The following is a 17,938-nucleotide window of genomic DNA, read 5'->3' as shown; positions in this document are numbered from 1 at the left end:
ATCTTCCCCCATCCAAATCCTCGATCTTTTCTACCCCCGATGATCCACCCAAGCCCACTTCTTTCATTTCTCCTGCTTTCCTTCCTGAAAGTCCCTGAAATGTCCATCTTCTCTTCGCCATGTCCCCCGTCCCATCCCCATCCCTCTCCCTTCCACAGTTCACCTAATGTGTCTGTTCCCCACTGTTTTGTCCCTTCCACTCCCGCCCCTCTTGTCTCATGCCTCCTTGCTGTGAGTTGTGTGTTAGCTCTCATACGAGCCTCGACCAAGGTATACAAAAAAAAAAAAATGCAAGGGACATTACACTTTGTGATGCAACACCCTGCATCTTGCAGTTTAGAATCAGGTCAGCAACCAAATCCAGACTAGAAATCTCAAACATTAGTACCCTACCTCTGCATCATTCTGTCTGACATACCTTGGCATTGAATGGGTGAAACCTCGAGCGTTGTCATATACATAAGCAGGTTACAGTCCAATCACTCAATGTAAGTGCAGTATGAACAAATTTGTATTTTAAATGTTGATTTAATAATCGCTTTGATATATGCTTATTCGTTTCAGGCACAATCTGAAAAAACAATTGCATTTACCATATCCATTAGGCAAAAGACATCCTTACTGACACTAAAAAAGTATAGCATGAATATTGCCTGCATTTCTTTGGAGTTCATTTCCAAAAGACCACATTTTGGTGAACATTTAGAGCAGGAAACTGAGAATGAGGACATAAAATTTGGGGAATTAATGTTTGAACTGTCATTTAACTTTGCTCCTTTCTTACTTTCTTCCAACCTTCCACCCTCCTCCTCGTCTGCATTGCCGCCTCCTCCTCGTCTGCCTTGCCACCTCCTCCTTGTCTGCCTTGCCGCCTCCTCCTTGTCTGCCTTGCCGCCTCCTCCGCGTCTGCCTTGCTGCCTCCTCCGCGTCTGCCTTGCCGCCTCCTCCGCGTCTGCCTTGCCGCCTCCTCCACGTCTGCCTTGCCGCTTCCTCCGCGTCTGCCTTGCCGCCTCCTCCGCGTCTGCCTTGCCGCCTCCTCCGCGTCTGCCTTGCCGCCTCCTCCGCGTCTGCCTTGCCGCCTCCTCCGCGTCTGCCTTGCCGCCTCCTCCGCGTCTGCCTTGCCGCCTCCTCCGCGTCTGCCTTGCCGCCTCCTCCGCGCCTGCCTTGCCCCTCCTCCGCGTCTGCCTTGCCGCCTCCTCCGCGTCTGCCTTGCCGCCTCCTCCGCGTCTGCCTTGCCGCCTCCTCCGCGCCTGCCTTGCCGCCTCCTCCGCGCCTGCCTTGCCGCCTCCTCCGCGTCTGCCTTGCCGCCTCCTCCGCGTCTGCCTTGCCGCCTCCTCCGCGTCTGCCTTGCCGCCTCCTCCGCGTCTGCCTTGCCGCCTCCTCCGCGTCTGCCTTGCCTCCTCCTCCGCGTCTGCCTTGCCGCCTCCTCCGCGTCTGCCTTGCCGCCTCCTCCGCGTCTGCCTTGCCGCCTCCTCCGCGTCTGCCTTGCCGCCTCCTCCGCGTCTGCCTTGCCGCCTCCTCCGCGTCTGCCTTGCCGCCTCCTCCGCGTCTGCCTTGCCGCCTCCTCCGCGTCTGCCTTGCCGCCTCCTCCGCGTATGCCTTGCCGCCTCCCCCGCGTCCACCTTTCCGCCTCCTCCACGTCCGCCTTGCCACCTCCCCCGTGTCCGCCTTGCCACCTCCATCATGTCCGTCTTCGCCCCCGGCTCGCCCGACCGCCTTCGTCCCCGGCTCGCCCGTCCGCCTTCGCCCCCGGCTCGCCCGACCGCCTTCGCCCCGGCTCGCCCGACCGCCTTTGCCCCTGCCCCGCCCGACCGCCTTCGCCACCGCCCCGCCCGACCGCCTTCGCCACCGCCCCGCCCAACCGCCTTCGCCACCGTCCCGCCCGACCGCCTTCGCCACCGCCTCGCCCGACCACCTCCCACTATCTTCAGACCTTTTTCCTCCGTCATAGCCATTAATTCTGTAACTAATACAATTTTTAATCACTCATTCCTCAAACAAACCAATGAAGAGCTCTGATTCATGGATCTAAATGCCTAAATTACCTAAATTACTGCCTAAATTACCTGCTGCCTAAACTGCCTAAATTACCTGTACACTTGGTCCATGAAGGGCATGTGTAAACAGAGTGTACATTAATCTATATTCTATACCATCTTGCTTTTCAACAGCTGTCTAACTCATCTTCAGTCGTGCACAAAAGTCGATTCATTTGCCTTTCAGGATGAAGTCACAAACAATAAGAAACTTCATTGCATCGCTCATGAGATAATGACCTCCGAGAAAGTGTGAGTTTGCACTTTCTTCAGCACACATATCATTCCTGTTTGGGGTCAAAGTTTACTTGCAACTAATAAGAGTGGTGTCTGGTTTGTGTTTGTGTGTTTCAGTTTTGTCGATGTGCTGAAGCTTCTTCATGTTGTGAGTCTCTTTGAACAGCTCCGTTCTTATCTGTATTCAGTGATTAAAACACAATAATTTCAACATGTAAAGGAAAATGATCAAGTCAGTTGTGATTGGACATGTTGTTATTGCTTCAAATTGACTCTTCTTTAGCTTTGCTTTTCCAGTGACCGGGTTTTTCTTGAACTTGACAGACATATCGTCTTGTAATTAAGCAATCTTTTTGTAAGCAAGCATAAATGGGTCTCGGTTTTTATTGCTGGAAGGGTTCTTTACAGATTCCTCGAGTTTTCTTTGATCCCATGAATTGAAACCGATGTAACGTGGTGTCACACACAAACATGCATGTTCTCACATGTCCGGATGTTGGCTCTGGCAACACCATGCACAGGAAGTCACTAGCAGGCGCACCAAGGGCCAAATGCAACACTCATTAGGCTGGTTCTTGATTCCAGCTGTGGATGTGATCTTATCAAGCCGGACCCCTTGAGACCTTTGCTGCCGGCTGTTGCTCACAAATTGGCTGCCACTTGGCTTCTTTCTGCCAGGCTTCCTCTTCCCAGTTATTTTAAAAAGATGTGGATAGTATGAAGTGGGATTACAATCGATTGCAGTTTGATATGACTAGCTAGGATTATGAGAGATTACAAAGGTCCACCAAACTGTTCAGTCGGGGTTTGGATACAAACAAAACTGAGGAACCTGAAAAGTGTGAAGGAAGTGCTAAAGGATTTTCATTTGTCCTTTTATGATTACATTGCACATGCAGTCGATGACCTGTCTGCCGCAGGACTTCCGCGGTGCTGTGGACAAGGCGAACCAGACATTGGGCAGACCAATTATTGATGAGAGGACCCTCGACCAGATTTTATTTTACTTGCCACAGTTGTACAAACTGAACCAAGATCTCTTGAGAGACCTGGAAGAAAGACTTGCTTGCTGGTGAGTGATTATTTTTGGGCACAAACCTTTAATAACCTTCGTCCTCTATTGGTACAATTATTTGGTTTTCTTATTTTCATTTTAAAATGAGCATTTTTGCTCCGGGGATTTTCCCTGTGAGTATAAATAACCACGTCAAAGTTTAATTGTTTTGTGCATTTCAAATGTATGCAGGGGAGATGAACCTCGGATTTCGGACGTGATCTTGCGAAAAGGGCCGTACCTCAAGATGTACTCTGCGTACATACGGGAATTCGACCGCAACTTGGCCTTGCTTGATGACAGCTGCAGGCGTTCCCCAAGCTTTGCCATCGCAGTACGTGAATTTGAGGTGAAGAGGAGAAGGGCATTGGTTAAGGAAAAAGAAGAATGAATTGTAATCATTTCAAGCTTCGTTCCAATGTATTTTATGAACGTGTGATTATTGAGCCGTGCCGTTCTCGGAAACCAGGTTGCAAAAAAAGTTGAGAACTGGTGTGAGGAGTCGTTCTGGATGTTAATTGCTACTTATTTGTTATTGGACCATACTGGACCATGTCATTGGACCATGTCATTGGTCATCTAGAGATAAAGGTTTAGTTGATTTGCACATTTGCCATGGTTTTTATTTTGTTGCGTTGGCTCCTGGTAAGTCGTGCATTCATTGTTTTTTTTTTAATATTTTTTAATTTTTCCTTTTAAATATATATTTTTAATTTTAACAGGATCCAAGGCTTGTAATGGAGCTGCCACACACACATGGACATACAGACAAATAAATGTGACACAACACAAGACTTTTAGACAAGACAAACAGCCACTGAGCTTGGAGGAAGTGCTGTCACTTTGCGAGACACTCTGGGTACCAGCAACACCACAATAATGTCACTGCCTTTCTCACAGCACTCAGCGGGGCATTTCTTAAGGAGGAATTTCCTCCTCCCCATGGATGCCAACCAATGGGGATTTTCCGTGCTCCTATCCTTTTAAATGCTGAACATCAAGCACATATCATTTTATAATCTTTGGTATGACTCGGCTGGGGTTTGAACCGCTGACCTCCCAGACACGGAGCATGCACTCGAACCATTACACCATACATTATTCCTATAATAAAGTTCATTCATATTTATACACCTCTCATCAAGATGAATAGTTTGTGGTATAGATTTTGATTACAATATCACCACTTTAACTGTCTCATTTATTCCCACGTTATTGTGGGGTCGGCCAGGGAACGTCTTTGGCCCAAGTCTTTCACAAACCTGCTGGCCAGGTCTGACATTTAACTGAAGGTGGCAGTAATTTGTAATTTAGACAGGGTGCCATTGATAATAATGTCTACTCTTTGCAAATGACACTGTGGGATCTTTGACATCCACCAAACAGTGTTGGTGGAGAGGTCCTCTGACTGAACTTCCTTCTGATGAATGGCACACACGTTGATACCTGACTCTTCATATGAAACACCAGGATGGCAGTTTGGGCTACACAGACCGGAGAAGAATGTGCATACCTCAATGCTATCATGCCAAGCCTTATGTATCTTGTTCACAAACTTGCAAAAACAAAAAAAAATTAGATTAAAATCCTCTGCTTTTTTTGTTGTTTATATTTTATCTTAATTATTGTTAAGTATGTATGTATATGTATATATATATATATATATATATATATATATATATATATATATATATATTACAAAGCTTGCACACTAAAAACTCGGCTCGCCGTCACACGATCCCTATGAAATTGCTGTGGCACTTAGCGGACATCCCGACAATGTTTGGGAAGTCTTGGCGTTCCATAGTACGACTTGCATTTTTGCACAATCCGTATTTTTGTCATTCCCCGTGTATGGTCTGTCGTCTGCTACCAGCTATGTTGTACTGCTATCCCGTGCATGTGCACGGGTATCGCTAATATATATATATATATATATATATTTTTTTTTTTTCATAGGTGCCTTCATTGTGACATCATAATTGCATATGTATAATGCTACATCTACTCAGTATGAAAAATTTTAAAGGTCATCTAGAGATAAAATGGTCCACAGAAAAAAAAAAAATTGACGACGTCATTGGTCACGTGATTTGGGAGCCATATTGTTAAAAAATAACAATAATAATTAAAATTCTCTGAAGTGGCTGAACAGATTGAGGCGAAACTTTACACATATGACTGCCTATCCATGAGAAACAAAAGGTTCACACATAATATATCATCGGCCACATGGTTTGGCCGCCATATTGGATTTACCCTAAAACTTACAAAAATCATCTTCTCCAGAACGGTTGGACAGATTGAGGGGAAACTTCACACAAATGTATCCCAAACCATGGGTGTACAAGTTTAAGGAATAACTGATGGGTCACATAGTTTGGCAGCGATATTGGATTAAAGAAAAATATTAAATAATGTTTTCTCTGGAACCACTCAATCAATCGATGTGGAACCTCACAATTATGATCTATTCGTGATGGGGAATATAGATTTTAAATTTCAACTTGATCGGACACATGGTCTGGCAGCCAGAACTAAGTTTTTATTTTATTATACCTGGGTTCTTTTTGATATCTATTTTTGAATAAGGCCCACTTGGCTCTGCCTGGATGGGTTTGAGGGTAGAGTCGCCGCAGCTGAAATGTGAATCCTATCCAAGTTCCTCCTGATGACTTCATCTTTGATTTTTTGCTTGTTTGGTTTCCTTCTGATTACTCCAATGCAGCACTTGTACCTATTTGTTCTTCCATTTGATTTGAATTGAATTTATTTTAATCCCATTCTAAATTCAATTGAATAATCCGAAAAAAAAGTCATGGGTCAGGGTCAGGTGTTCAATCAAAGCGTTGACGTCTTGGTACCCAACCATGACTGCCAGCAGTTATAAAGTGGAAGTTATAATTTTGTCTCTTATTAATGACATAACACACCAGAACACAAACACCACACAAAATACTCAACACCAAACTCCACAAACACCACACAAAGCAAGTCCTGGTGAGGGTCTGCAAAGTCTGATTGCTCTTTTTCTTGTTGATTTGCTTATTTTCTTTTCTCTGTTTGTTTATTTATCTTGTATGTGAAATCTGATCTGGTTTGGAGAGTTACTTAGAGTTCGTGATGAAATATTTTGACTTGTGTTTTTCATTTGGCCAAAAGATAACACGTTTTATGTGTTAAACCAAAGCGTGTGTATTGTACAGACCTGATGATAGGTAAAGGGGTATAAAGGATGAAATATCTCCAATGGAATTTTTCTTGAGAAACACTGGCAATAAAAGCAGTTTTTCAAGAAAAGTGATCGCATTAATAAATCAAATTGTGGGAAATTTTCCAAAAGGTTCTACATCAAGTAATGTATGTTCTTGGCATACTCTATTTATGCAAAAGGCAATTGTCAAAAGCTTTTCCCTTTGTGTAATTACAGGTATATTGTTGTTTTCCCTAATGAGCAATTCTTTTTTTTTGTATACATTGCTGAGGCTCGTATGAGAGCTAACACACAACGCACAACAAGGGGGGGGGGGCAGGAGACAAGAGAGGTGGGAGAGGGAAGGACAAAACTGGGGAACAGACACATTCGGAGATCTGTGGCAGGGAGAGGGATGGGGGCGGGGAACACGGGGTATACAAGATGGACATTACAGGGACTTTCAGGACCTTACACGACAGGGAACTTTCGGGAAGGAAGGCAAGGAATTATATGCAATGATTGCAATGATTTCACATTCCACATTTCTATCTTGCATTAATCTCAGCCAAACTGTAAGGTATCTCCTCTACATTAGCTGTATTTTTGTGCTGATCATGGAGACGTTTTAAAATTATTGTTGTCATCCCCCCCCCTCCACCTCCCCATATGGTATCAGGCTCGTGGAGGAGCTGCCACACAAATCACGCACACACATGCAGAGTAAAACATGGAACTAATACCACATTTGACTTCAGACAAACCAAGCCGCTGACCTTGGGGAAGTAATGTAACTTCACGGGGCACGCTGGATATGGGAGACGTCATCTTTGTGGCATCGCTTTTCTCTCCATCGTGAGCAGAGCAAAAAATCTCACCCCATTGCCGCATGGATGCCAACCCCTGAGTTTTATCCATGCTCTATCCGTTAAATGCTGAGCATCAAGCAGCGAAGCAGCATGTACCATTTGTAAGGTATTTGGATGTCTTGGTGAGGGCAGGAATTGAATCGTCATCCTCCCAGATTCAGATTGGATGCTTTAATGAATATGTTACCGAGTCTGGTATTTGTAGGTTTCTTGATGTTTTGAAGTCACAATGTATAATCATGGCAGACGGCTCCTCCGACTTAACTTCCTCCCGATGGGTGGAGCACACATTAATGCATCGCCCTGTACCAATATGTGCAAATGGAAAGTGTCCTTTCTAGGAAATAAATGACAGCAATAGTTATTTCTCAACAGTCAGCAGTGATTTATTGATTGGCAGGATATGTGTACTTGTCGCTGAGCTGTCTTGTCTCGAGGCCAGATTACTGACCCGATTATATAACTGTCATCCTGGTGCTTCTCAGGCAAGGCTTTGCATTAATCAAATGCACCATCCGTTGGTGGAACACTAAACCGGGTTCCCCATTTGTCAGCATTTGCTTATGGATATTAAAGCTCCTTTGGTACCTTGAAGACAAAAGTCAGCTATTGTATCCTGGGACTATGCCGATGGTCAAATTCCAAATCTTTACAACCTTTTCATTGGTGCCCTTGATTTTTTTTCTTCCTCTCTCAACAGAGGGGTATGGGATCAATTATCACTGTAACTGCATTACATATTCTATCCTTGTAGAGCAAAAAATATACAGTGAAACTTTTGTTAAACTGCCACCTATGCTGCAAAGCAAAAATGGCCACAGGATCAAAGGCAAGGTTTACTGCATCATTATAGCTGGCCAAAATTAGGTGCTGAAGACTGAATGCAAAACTTCAGATGGAGTGAAATGAGCAAATTTTGTATTCTGCATAAACAAAAATCAGGTGAAGTATTAGTGAGATCAAGTTGTGCTGGCTGCATTTAAATGTTGGGATGATAAATAACATGGTTGAATTTGGTGTGTGCGTGTGCGTGTCCACCATAACTCCAAAACCATGAAATCTAGCGGCCCGAAACTTTGCATGCATACTAAGGGAACTCCAAGGTGGTACATGAATGAAAAGTGGGTATTTGGGTTGGATAATTAACAGGGTGCTCATCATCAAAAACCAAAATAAAACAAAACCCTGAACTCGCAGCGGTCTTAAACCACCATTTTGTTTTGGCCTGCTCAACAATGCCTCGACTTGGAACAGGCCACACTGGTTTCTGTACAATAAAGCACTCAAAATGTTTTTTTTTCTCACTTTCCTCACATATCGAATGCCTGAACTTCATACATACAAATTGCTCTATACATCACTTTTGTAGGTGCTATAGTTGTGATTTTTTTTCCCCTACTCCTCTGCATTATATGATTCGATATTTTTTATTTATTATGATTATTAGGGTACCCAGTCAAATGGACTGGGTAACCTATTGTTTTTCTTCTGTTTATTAGGGTACGCAGTCAAATGGACTGGGTAACCTATTGTTTTTCTTCTGTTTATTAGGGTACCCAGTCAAATGGACTGGGTAACCTATTTTTCTTCTGTTTATTAGGGTACCCAGTCTAATGGACTGGGTAACCTATTGTTTTTCTTCTGTTTATTAGGGTACCCCGTTAAATGGACTGGGTAACCTATTGTTTTTCTTCTGTTTATTAGGGTACCCAGTCAAATGGACTGGGTAACCTATTGTTTTTCTTCTGTTTATTAGGGTACCCAGTCAAATGGACTGGGTAACCTATTGTTTTTCTTCTGTTTATTGGGGTACCCAGTCTAATGGAATGGGTAACCTATTGTTTTTCTTCTGTTTATTTCTTATTTTTCTTCCGCCGGCAATTTGCGGGTTCTTTCGCTTTAAAAATCATTTTTTCAGGAACAGTAAGTCCGATCGACACAATTTTCACCATAGTATGTATCTTTTTTGATAGCATACTTAATTTATAATTGTGACGTCATAGGTCACGTGGTGTGGGCGCCATCTTGAAAAAACCGATAAACTTTGGACCTCTGTATCTCTGAAACTGTGCAATGAAAAAATATTTCGCTTCATGCATTGTAATGACCTCCCAATGGGGAAGACGGGTGATTTTTCGTGACGTCATCAGTGAAGCGGTATCCCGGTGAAAATTCATCAAGTAGAATGCTGCATATGAAAAATCTGAAATTTCTTGAGCATCATCGACACAACAATTCACCGTAGAAAAAAAAAAATTGTGACGTCATAGGTGACGGTTCGGCAGCCATGTTGTTTTGAATTTTTTTTTGAATCTTCTCCAGAACGGTGGACAGATTGAGGCGAAACTTTACACACACACATTCCCCATGACGTCCTTTTTCAAGTTTGTTAACTTCTTATTAATAGGTCACATGGTTTGGTGGCCATCTTGAATTTACCCTAAAACTTTTAAACATCTTCTTCTCCATTATGGCTGGTCATATCAAGGGGAAACTTCACATAAGTATTGCTCACGAGTCGTGAATATAATTTTGTTAATTTATAATTGATACGTCGCATGGTTTGGCAGCCATGTTGGATTCAAGAAAAATATTAAATAATGTTTTCTCTGGAATCACATAACCTATCTAAGCGAAAATTTGCAAAGATCATCTACCATCATGTCTGCAAAAACAGTAAAAATTATGACAGCAAAAGTCACATGGTTTGGTGGCCATCTTGGATGGAAAAACGCATCTTATCCGATTAACATGAAACTTCACAAACGTGTTCCACTAAAGGATTGGAGGCAGAATTTAAATTTATGATGTCATAGGTCACATGGTTGGTCAGCCATCTTGGATTGAAAAGTAATAAATTTTTGAAATCTTCTCCAGAACGGCTGGACAGATTGCGGCAAAATTTCACAAACACTTTCCCCAAGACGTCCTTTCACAAGTTTGTTAATTTCTTATTAATAGGACACATGGTTTAGTGGCCATATTGAATTTACACTAAAACCTTCAAACATCTTCTTCTCCAGAACGGCTGGTCAGATAAAGGGGAAACTTCACAAACGTATTGCACACGAGTAGTGAATATAATTTTGTTAATTTCTAATTGATCGGTCACATGGTTTGGCAGCCATGTTGGATTGAAGAATTATATTAAATAATGTTTTCTCTGGAACAATATAACCTATTGAAGCAAAACTTGGACACTATAATCTACCCCCATGCCTGCATATTCGTTAAAAATTATGACGTCATATGTCACATGGTTTGGCGGCCGTCTTGGATAGAAAAACGCACCTTGTCCGATAAACACGAAACTTCACAAATGTGTTCCACTGCACGATTGGAGGCTGAATATAAATTTATGATGTCATAGATCACATTGTTCGTCAGCCATCTTGGATTGAAGGATAAATATTAATTAATGTTTACTCTGGAGCTGCTGCTTCTATATATGCGAAACTTCACAATTATAATTTAGCCGACATCTGAAACGTGGATTTAAAATTTCAACCCGATCAGCCACGCGGTTTGGCAGCCAGAATTATTTAATTATTTGAATCTGAGAACTTTTAGATTTTTGTTTTTTTTCCAGAAGGCTCACTTGGCTGCACCTGTATGCGTTTTAGGGTACAGGAATAGCAATTCAATTGATACCGACAATGTCCCCAGGAAAAGGGTGAACTGCGTACGTAATAACTAGATTGAACACTTTGTGCAATCCGGTTCGTAACTCGTCTGTCCCGAAGCAAGGCTACATTTGTATCACTATTAAAGAATGTTTTCTGTGCAACCACCTATCCCATCGATGCGCAACTTTGCGACTATCATATAAGTCTCACGTATCAAAGGCGGACGTCTGGGTACCCGGTCATCACTGCCAGCAGTTATAAAGTGGCAGTTCTAGTTTCTTATTTATTCCTTTTCTGCTGGCAATTTGCGGGTTCTTTCACTTTAAAAATCATGTTTTCGGGAACGGTAAGTCCGATCGACACGAAATTTTCACCATAGTATGTATCTTTTTTGATAGCATACTTAAATGATAATTATGACGTCTTCGGTCACGTGGTACGGGCGCGATATTGAAAAAAAACGATAAATTTTGGACATCTGTAGCTCTGAAACTGTGCAATGGAAAAAAATTTTGCTTCATGCATTTTAATATGCTACCCATGTGGAACACAGGTGATTTTTCGTGATGTCATCGGTGAAGCGGTATGCCGGTGAAAATTTGTCAAGTAGAACACTGCATGGGAAATATCTGAAATTTCTTGAGCGTCATCCACACAACAATTCACTGTAGAAAAAAATTATTATGATGTCATAGGTGACTAGGTTCGGCAACCGTCTTGTTTTGAATTTATTTTTTAAAACATCATCTCCAGAACGGCGGAGCAGATTGAGGCGAAACTTTACACCCACATTCCCCAAGACATCCTTTTGCAAGTTTGTTAATTTCTTATTGATAGGTCACATGGTTTGGCAGCCATCTTGAATTTACTCTAAAACCTTCAAACATCTTCTCCAGAACGACTGGTCAGATCAAGGGGAAACCTCACAAACTTATTGCACACGTGTAGGGAGTATAAGTTTGTTAATGAATAATTGATAGGTCACATGGTTTGGCAGCCATGTTGGATTTAAGAAAAATATTTAATAATGTTTTCTCTGGAACTGCTTCATCTATCAAAGCAAAAATTTGCAACTATCATCTACCATTGTGTATGCACGCATGGTAAAAATTCTGACATCACAAGTCACATGGTTTGGTGGCCATCTTGGATGTAAAAACGCACCTTATCCGATTAACACGAAACTTTACACACGTGTTCCCATACAGGATTGGAGGCAAAATGTAAAGTTATGATGTCATAGGTCACATGGTTCGTCAGGCATCTTGGATTGAAAATTAATAAATTTAAAAAAATCTTCTTCTCCAGAACGGCTGGACAGATTGAGGCAAAAATTCACACACACTTTCCCCAAGACATCCTTTCACAAGGTTGTTAATTTCTAATTGATAGGTCACATGGTTTGGTGGCCATATTGAATTTACCCTAAAACCTTCAAACATCATCTTCTCCAGAACGGCGAGTCAGATCAAGGGGAAACTTCACAAACATTTGCACACGAGCAGTGAATATGAGTTTGTTAATGAATAATTGATGGGTTACACGGTTTGGCAGCCATGTTGGATTTAAGAAAAATATTAAATAATGTTTTCTCTGGAACCACATAACCTATCAAAGCGAAACTTGGCAACTGTAATCCACCCCCATACATGCATATACGGTAAAAATTATGACGTCACACATCATATGGTTTGGCGGCCATCTTGGATAGAAAAACGCACCTTGTAGGATTAACACGAAACTTCACACCCATGTTCCACTGCTCGATTGGAAGCAGAATTTAAATTTATGATTTCATAGGTCACATGGTTCGTCAGCCATCTTGGATTGAAAATAACTTTAGAAGCCTTCTCTGAAACGGCTGAACAGATCGAGGCGAAACTCCACCAGTATGACCACCTATCCATGACGAATAAAAAGTTTTCACCCCCTTTTGATGTACGACACCGTTTGGCAGCCATAGTGGATTGAAGGAAAAAATACTAATTAATGTTTACTCTGGAACTACTGCATCAATAAATGTAAAACATCACAATTATGATGGAACAGTCATGTGGAATGAAGGTTTGAAATTTCAACTCGATCGGGCCCAGGGTTTGGCAGCCATGTTGGATTGAAGGGGAAATATTAATTAATGTTTACTCTGGAACCGCTGCTGTTTACTTTTAGATTTTTTTTTTCCAGACAGCTCACTTGGCTGCACCTGCATACATTTGAGGGTACAGGAACAGCAATTCAATTGCAACCGACAATGTCCCCAGGAAAAAGGGCTAACTGTATACATAATAAATAGATTGAACACTTTGTGCTACCCGGTTCGTAACTTGTCAGTCCCGCGCTGTATCGAAGCAGGGCTGTATTTGTATCACTCTTAAATACTGTTTTCTCTGGAACCACTTATCCTATCGAAGCGAAACTTTGCGACTATCATCTGCAGTAAGTCTCACGTTGTATCAAAGGCAGACGTCTGGGTACCTGGTCATCACTGCCAGCAGTTATAAAGTGGCAGTTGTAGTTATTTTTTTCTCTCTACTCTTCGTAGCTCCCAAGATTAATCGCGACAAAACTTTATAGTCACATTATTTTACCATGATGCACCTGACAAGGAGTTTTAAACAGTCATTTTCTCACAATTCATAACCTAGGGTAGATCTAAATATAGAATGCTTCATAAAAAGGCAAATTTTGGGGGGGGATTTCAACCCAGATACCTATATAATTAGTGAGCTCCGATCGTCAAATATATTATTAGATGTGAAAAATAACTGTTAATACATTACAACGATTGGTAAGATCCGCGAAGGAGTCACGTGGCCTCTCAAATGCGCTAATCGCTAGTTATTCAAAAACCGAATGGATTTCAAGGTAATTTTACTGCTCATCTAACGACATAACTCTCAAGGGTGAAAGAAGAGTTGTAGGAAAAAACGCTTCGTCCTTGGCTAACTTCTCCATATATATCTGCACAAATTTTGAAAGAATTGATTTTTATCCGTTTACATGTTCTGGCCCTTGATGGGAAAACATTCAATTTTGTCTACCCCAAAGCATTATATTACAATAATGTGTTCAATTTTGTTGCTATTTCTGTTCAATATTCTGCAGCTTGATAAATTTAATGTTTGTCTCTAAATACGTGCTTAATTGTGGTAGTTCAATTGATGTCGTTAGATCCCAGGCAATGCTGGGTACCTTTGTGGGAGGAGAAGAGGTGTTAGTCTGGAGGTTGGGTGGTAGGAGGCAGGGGAGGGATGGGTGGATGGGGGGGAAGCAGTGGGAGGAGGGACCTGGCAACGCCGGGTACCTTTGCTAATTTTAAATAAAGTGGTCAAATTTGTTGGTTTTATTTCTTTGAATGCTGCACAATAGCAATTTCCCTGTTGCATCCTGCAGGCAAGCCCTCGTTGTGCCAACCTCGCCTTGCGGCACTACTTGCTCAAACCGGTGCAAAGGATTCCTCAGTATCAGCTGTTGCTCACAGGTGGGCTGCTTGTATGCACGGTGGTACCACGCTGCCCTGCCTGACAGCACCCACCTCCACCGTGGTGCAGCACAAGTGGGTTGAGTGGCATAAATTCAAACCTCGAGTGTCCCCAAGTTAAACTATTTTGGAAACTTTTTTTGTTTTGTTTTTTTATTTTTTATTTTTTGCATTATTTGAGAGCATATGCCAGTGTGATTGATTTATTTTTCAGATTATCTGAAGCACTTGTCGCAAGAGTCGGAAGATTTTGAAGGCACTCAAGGTATAGTTTGGAAATACTTCAAAGTCTCCTCTTGTTTTATGTCTGGATTGCCAATGAGAATAAATATTAATATTGTCGTGATAGGGCTGTTTAAATTTTTTGTCTTTTATAAAGGGCTCGGTGTGTGTGTGTGTGTGTGTGTGTGTGTGTGTGTGTGTGTGTGTGTGTGTGTGTGTGTGTGTGTGTGTGTGTGTGTGTGTGTGTGTGTGTGTGTGTGTGTGTGTGTGTGTGTGTGTGTGTTCTTGAAGCGTTACAGGTGCATAAGTCTAATTGGAATTGAAATATCATGCAGAAAATTTCGAAAAAAATCTGCCTCTAACGTGAATGTAATTTTCATGTGCAGTTCATTTTTGATGACTGTTGAGAGCTGGAAGGAAATGTAAAGACAGTTTTGTTATTTGTGCTACGAATGACTCGGTTTGATGGCAGTTATCATATTCTCTTACCGAGTCTTGGTTTATTTGAGGCTATCCAAGAATGTTGGGAGTATCTCGAATGTACTACACCAGGAACCATTAGGCTTGATGTGTGACCTTCGAGGTCTTTGTACCATTTTATAACTTTCTAATAAATATATTGTGTTCTTGATGTTTGTTTTTTTGACTTGTTTTGTCTCTCTAATTTTTTGACTTTCCTAATTTCCAGGCTTTTTGACTGTCTTGCTTTTTGTTCTCTTTTTATCCTTTTCTTTGTCTTTCTTCTCTACATTTTTGTTTTTAATCTTTCTTTCGTTGAGTTTGCACCATATTGTTGCTTTTGATCTGTCTGAAAAACTTGTTTGCTGAGATTTTTCTGACAGTACTACTGCAAGCTTGCCAACAGGGATTTCTTCTGTGTGAGATTGGATTGTTTCTCTTCGTCGTTCACTTTGTGCAGATATAACATCTGTCTTACACTAGTGAAGATCATAACATCTTTCCTGAACTGTGTGAAAATGATAATACAGTATGGTAATACCATTACTTTCATGCTGTGAAGGCGCATAGAGCTGTCGAGACGGTTTCATCGGCAAGGAGTACAGTCCTGGACGAATCGCCACTCCGACACAGGTTACCCTGAATGGTTATTACCCCAGCACACTGGTACTCATTCTGACGACCTCAGAAGGATGAAAGGCTGAGTCAACCCCAACTGGTGTTAATTCGATGGCTGACGGGCTTGAACCCACGAGCCTTCGTCCCAAGCCAGCCACCTTAACCAGTTAGCCAACACCAAGCATGTAGATTGTAGATGATAGCATCTGTCCAACACTAGATTCAGATAACGAAATATGTCCAACACTATGTTCAGATGATAACACCTGCACATATTGTAGGAAAACGTGAATACAGAAGAGAAACGATCCATTTTTGCACAGAAGAATCCCTGTTCTCCTCCTTGCCTGGCTCACTGTCTGTGCAAACTATGGGGCTTTATCTAACCTTTATCAAAATGGGGGGTCCAGTTATCTAACCTTTTATCAAAAGAAAATCGTTTAGTTCAGTTTTTTATGTTGCAATGTAAACAAAACGTGCATTTTGAATACAAAAACGATAGAAGATTTCACCTGATTGGAGTTTTGCAAAATAACCTGAAAAGCATTCAAGAAAACTCTTTGTTCCTGCGTGCAAGTCTCTATACGTCAGGGTGAAAGTATAAAGAATGTGTAACTGAAGCTGTTCAGGAACATTGGTGCTCATTATCCTGGTTTATGAGATTGCAAATCGTTTAGCACAGAAAGCATTTGAGTTTCAGACTGCTTGACAGTTTTCAGAATGTTATGTTTCAATCTTTGAAAAGGCATTTCTGTTACTTCTTTCAACAGTAACCCCTTTGTGATAGTCAAATTACTTTGTGATACAAAGTTGTGTGAAGTGTATTTGTATAAATCTTTGAAATTTTGGTTTCATTTTTATTGTCGTGTTTATCGACATTGTCGATTTGGATTATTTTCAATGAGCCAACATTCCTGAAGGGGAGAAGGACACAAAGGTGTGTTTTGTTTGCTTTCCAGTGGGACATAGGAGTGCAAGTAAGGTGCTTTGTTTTATTGATGGCCTTTTCTTCCCTTTCTTTTGAATTTATTTTGGTCCACAACACCCACTCCCCTCCTACTGCCCCCTCACCCTTACCCCATAACACATGTTCTATTCCTTCTCAATGTAATCCTTTCTTGATTTTATTGTTGTCTCCCACCCCCCTTCCGACAGCGGCCCTTTCAGTAGTCAAAGAAGTTGCTGAGCATGCCAATGAATGCATGAAGCAGGGGGTAAGTTCACAAAACCATGCTTATTGTCCTGCACAGGACAATATTTGATGTCCCAAAGCAAAAGCTATTGTTCCGAGGAAAATGGATCGAAACGCTTAGATAAGTGCTATACCATGTTATCAATGCCTTGTTTTTTTGTGCCTTTTAATGAAACTCCTTTCATCTTTTCTTTCCTTCATTTCACCATTTGAAGGACAACTTCCAGAAATTGATGCAGATTCAGTACAGCTTGGCCGGTCACCCGGAGATCGTGCAGCCCGGACGTGTAAGGACTTGTACCCTTTGTTGCTGTGCTCACTCACTTTCTTGATTTATAGCTGCACTCCTTTTCAACTTAGGCCGAGCCCATGAAGAAAAAAAAAACTATTTCAGTCCTTTCCGTGCCATAGCCATATGTCTTTGACTAGGTTGTTAAACCAATTATCCCAGTGGAAGTACCTTGCAGTGGCTTTGGCAGAGAGTTGACTGTTTCGTGCTGAAACCAGCAGACAAATTCCATGCAGCATGACTTTTAGCATGTGTTTTGGTTTCGCAAAGAAAGAATAGTCATCAAGAGGTTGGTGGTTGAAATCCAGGTTTTTATTTATTTATTAATTAGTTTTTTTTTTGGGATGAGCCACTCCTGAAGAAAGATGTTGGCAAAGTGTTGTTCGTAGAGTATGGATCTCTAAGGAAACTATGCATGCCAAATTTAATGAAATATCCTTACCGTTGGAGTGCTATGCCCAATGTTAATATTTCCTTGCCTTTCAAAAAAAACATCCTTTTCTCATTGACAATGAGCCTATGGATGGAAACGATTAACTCGCCGAGCCGACCTTTCCGAAATAGATTTGTGCTCCTTCTGCATTCAGTATGGAAACTGAATGACTCGATGCAGCCATCTTTGTCTTGAATTGCTACAAGTTTTACCTTTAATGGTATCTTCT

The 17,938-nt window shown here is 41.7% G+C and overlaps 1 protein-coding gene across 1 annotated transcript in view; it reads left to right on the top strand.

Moving 5' to 3' along the window:
• The window catches only part of FGD6 (FYVE, RhoGEF and PH domain containing 6), a 91,848-nt gene that overhangs the window by 49,475 nt on the left and 24,435 nt on the right, over positions 1-17,938 (top strand). Inside the window, exons 5-12 of the mRNA XM_085897213.1 lie at positions 2,224-2,288; positions 2,391-2,421; positions 3,194-3,345; positions 3,520-3,676; positions 14,409-14,496; positions 14,711-14,761; positions 16,951-17,009; positions 17,203-17,274. Coding sequence (XP_085753339.1) covers positions 2,224-2,288; positions 2,391-2,421; positions 3,194-3,345; positions 3,520-3,676; positions 14,409-14,496; positions 14,711-14,761; positions 16,951-17,009; positions 17,203-17,274 — 675 coding nt within the window. The remainder of the gene's footprint in view (positions 1-2,223; positions 2,289-2,390; positions 2,422-3,193; positions 3,346-3,519; positions 3,677-14,408; positions 14,497-14,710; positions 14,762-16,950; positions 17,010-17,202; positions 17,275-17,938) is intronic.

The sequence above is a fragment of the Eptatretus burgeri genome, chromosome 10 (genome assembly GCF_056783735.1).
Source record: "Eptatretus burgeri isolate ZD-2024b chromosome 10, Ebu_testis_v1, whole genome shotgun sequence".
In the NCBI taxonomy this organism is placed as follows: Eukaryota; Metazoa; Chordata; class Myxini; order Myxiniformes; family Myxinidae; genus Eptatretus; species Eptatretus burgeri.
This window is presented reverse-complemented; position numbering and strand designations above follow the sequence as displayed.